The sequence below is a fragment of the Castanea sativa genome, chromosome 8 (assembly GCF_040712315.1).
Source record: "Castanea sativa cultivar Marrone di Chiusa Pesio chromosome 8, ASM4071231v1".
Classification (NCBI taxonomy): Eukaryota; Viridiplantae; Streptophyta; class Magnoliopsida; order Fagales; family Fagaceae; genus Castanea; species Castanea sativa.
Window position 1 is genome coordinate 15,710,610 of NC_134020.1, and position 3,966 is coordinate 15,714,575.

The 3,966-nt window shown below is 36.6% G+C and overlaps 1 protein-coding gene across 1 annotated transcript; it reads right to left on the minus strand.

Moving 5' to 3' along the window:
* Positions 1-2,118: 2,118 nt before the first annotated feature.
* LOC142605920 (uncharacterized) lies at positions 2,119-2,916 on the minus strand. Its single transcript, XM_075777345.1, has one exon. The coding sequence runs from the start codon at positions 2,914-2,916 to the stop codon at positions 2,119-2,121; it is 798 nt and encodes a 265-aa protein (XP_075633460.1).
* Positions 2,917-3,966: the final 1,050 nt, after the last annotated feature.

A 3,966-nucleotide genomic window follows, 5' to 3' on the forward strand; every position in this document is an offset into this window, starting at 1 on the left:
GAGGAGGGATGTAGCTTCGCTATCACCCTCTGGACGTCCTTGTTCGTTACCCTCGTCCTGAGGATAACTTCTGGACGGCTGCCGAGGTGATGACCGTCCACGGACGGTTTGGGTGGTTTGAGTGTTTTTCATCCCACATCAGAATTATATTCTATTTAAAGTCTAGAACTTATAGAGGCGCCTAGTGGCATTAAGCCTATTGTTTTCAAATAGGTCTACAAGAAAATGAGATTGATAGATTTGAAGGTGCAAACCTTCAAAGTCAAGACTAGTAGTGAAAAGATTTATTCAAAAAAAAAATGGTTCGACTATGAAAATATTTTTTCACCAATAGTCAAGTTTGACTCTATCTAGATTATCTTATTCATTATATTTCATTTGGATGAAATATGACAATGGATATCAAGAAAGCTTCTTCTAGTAGCAATCTTGAGGAAGACATCTATATGATGTAACTAGACTTGTTCATAGCAAAGAACCAGTAGTATTTAGTATGCAAGTTGCTTAAAGTCCATTTATGGACTAAAGCAAGCATCTAAATCATAAAATATCATCTTTTATCAAACAATCAAATTGTTTGATTTTGATCAAGTATTAAAAGGCCTTATGTGTGTAAAAGCTATACAGAATAATAAATTTCTTAATGTATGTTGATGACATTCTAATCATTTAGAATGATGTAGAGTTATTGTCATCAATGAAGTTATTTGTTGTCTAGTCCATTTTGATATAAAGTACTTGAGAAAGACTGGTCACATCCTAAAAATTAAACTTTGTTAAAATTCAGAAATTAAGATGTTGGGTCTATCTTAAGCTGCTTAAATAGATTAGATTATAGCCAAGTATAGCATGTAATAATTCATGAAAGGATTCGTTCCTTTTAAGTTTGAAGTTCCTTTATATAGGACTATAGTCCTAAGACATATAAAAGGAAGAGCATATTAAGACGGTTCCTTATACCATATCAATAGGGTGTCTTTATGCTGTGCTATATACTAGGCTAAATATCTATTTTGCGGTGGGCATGGTAAGCAAATATCAATTGAATCTAAGATCACTTAATTTAGTGGGGGTAAAGCATATACTCCAATATCTTAGGAGAATGAGAGATTATATGCTTGTCCACCAAAGTGAGGATTGGATGGTTACTGGTTGTACAAATACTGACTTGTAGTTTAATTGTGATTCATGAAGTTGGACTTCAAGATATGTGTTCATCCTATGTGGTGAAGATACACATTAAGCGTAAGTATTATCTCATTAGAGAAATATGAGTACGTGAGATGTAGTAGTAGAAAATATAATTTATGCAATAAATCTAGCTGAAAATTGTTTCCAAACCTTGCCTTAGAGTGATTATGAATTACTTTAAAGGGAAATAAGTGTCGGATATATGGTAAATTGTCTTTGAGAGCAAGTGGGAGATTGTTAGGGTTTGTGCCCTAAAATCCAATTTATTAGCATGTCATTAATAATTAAATTGTTTAATTATATGAGGCTATTTATAAATGAACCGATGGGACATTATCATAGTCCATGAGATGCATTGTATGTGATTTATGTGAAAAGTCAAAGAAGTTGTAAATCACAGGTTCCTTGTAAACTCAAAATGTAGTTCGTAGTCAGTGATGAAATTGAGCGTTTTATCTGCGAAGACTATAACATATCAACTAAGATGATTTGTCTTGATCATGGAAGTGGAGACTTCTAGTTGATTTGTTGATGTGTCTTAAGAGTTAAGACATATTGAGTTGGGCCGCTGTGAGATTAATTATTCAATCAACAACTGTCACCTGAATAATTAATTTCATGACTTCTAATTTCATAGACTCTTAATGCTGAGAAGGTAGTGAACCCGATCATGAAATGTAGGTTACTTTGATATATCAGGAGTGAGATCTAATAATCACGATCAAAACCTTAGTATGTTGGGTAACCACACGTAGTGTTAAGGGAGCACATATTCTCAAGATGGAATCCATAATGTCTTTTTGTAGAGACACGAAATATCCCCTTGAGATAAGTTTCATGGGAACTGGTTATTCAGGGCGTCCATACGAGCAAGGAGGATTCTGATGGACTCTATACGAGCAACTGGGGCAAACGTTTCATCATAGTCTATTCCCTCCATTTAAGAATATCCGGTCTAGGAAGTAAAGTCCAGACATCATTCCTCTGAAACTGAAGTAGTTCATCATACATTGCTTCAACCCAACTTTCATCTTGAAGAGCTTCTTCAACTTTAGTGGGTTCAACCTGTGACAAATAACAAGAATAAGACACAAAGTTAGCAACGCATTTATCAACAGTACGTTTTCTTAATGTGAGTTCATTCATGTTTCCCACTATAGCTTCTGGAGGATGATATAATTTGGTCCTGGAGGAAGGTCTTCTTTCATCATGAGATTCAGAATCTGGTGAAGTAGGCATATCTGCTGATTCTTCCATAACACTTGGAGTACCAGGAGTACTAGGAGATGTGGGCTCTTGTTCAAAAAGTTCTTGAACTTCCTTAGTTTCAGGAGGAAGAATTTCTTTAGGAAGCACCTCATTAATTTTCTCAGAATAGGAATCTGAAGACTCATCAATAACAACATTCACCGTTTCCATAACCTTCATAGTTCTTTTGTTATACACCCGATAAGCCTTATTTGTAGAAGAGTACCTCAGAAATATCCCTTCATCGCTTCTGGAATCAAACTTTCCCACATTCTCTCTATCCTTTAGGATGAAACAGGTACTTCTAAAGATTCTGAAATATTTCACATTTGGCTTTCTCCCTTTCCATAACTCATATGGAGTCTTCTTGGTGTCGGGTTTGAAATACACTTTATTGACCATATGACATGCAGTGTTAACTGCTTCTCCCCACAAGTTTCTGGCCACATCCCTACTGTGCAACATGGCTCTTGCCATCTCTTGTATAACCCTATTCTTCCTTTCTACTACACCATTCTGCTGAGGAGTAATAGGAGCCGAGAATTCTTGAGATATACCTGATCTTGTGCAGAAGGACTCCATATATGAGTTCTCAAATTCTTTACCATGATCACTTCAAATTCGGTCAATTTTTAGATTTTTTTCATTCTGCAGTCTTGTGCACAAAGCTTCAATGTGCTTAGGAGCATCAGACTTGGATCGTAAAAGAATAACCCAACTGTATCTGGTCAAGTCATCTACCATAACTAAGATGTATCTCTTACCTCCAAGAGACTCGGTTCTAGTTGGACCCATAAGATCCAAATGTAGTAGCTCCAATGGTCTAGATGTTGCTGATGTCTGAGTGCCTGGATGCTTGGCTTTCGTTTGTTTCCCAAGCTGACATGGTCCACACACCACATTGCTCATTCTGCTAAGCTTTGGAATCCCTAGAACTGATTCATACTTGGATACAATAGAAATATGTTTGTAACTAGCATGTCCCATTCGTTGATGCCATAGATCTTCATTAGGCAACCGAATGCTGTTGCACACATTATCAGCATCAGGAACCAGTCCATAGCAGTTGTCTAGAGTGCGAACACCACTTATGAGTTTCTTCTCGAACTCATCCATGACAAGACACTTTCCCTTAGAAAATAGCACCATGAAGTCTGGATCACATATCTGACTTATACTCAGCAAGTTCTCCCTCAGACCTTCCACATATAGAACATTTGCAATATCTGGTAGACCAAGTAAAGAAATAATTCCTTTCCTTTTTATCTGTGATTTGCTTCCATCACCAAAAGTGACATTACCACCTTTCTTAGACTCGAAGACCTTGAAGAGAGATTGGTCTCCAGTCATGTGTCTTGAGCAGCCGCTGTCAAGGTACCACAAACATGTGTCCATAACTTTAAATGCGGACTTCATCATAAAACACACTGCATGCTTAGATGACAGATCAGTGGGAATGGTATTTTCTCTTATTTGTCCTTTTTGAACCAGACATTTAATTTTCACTCTTCTCAGACAAAATCCTTT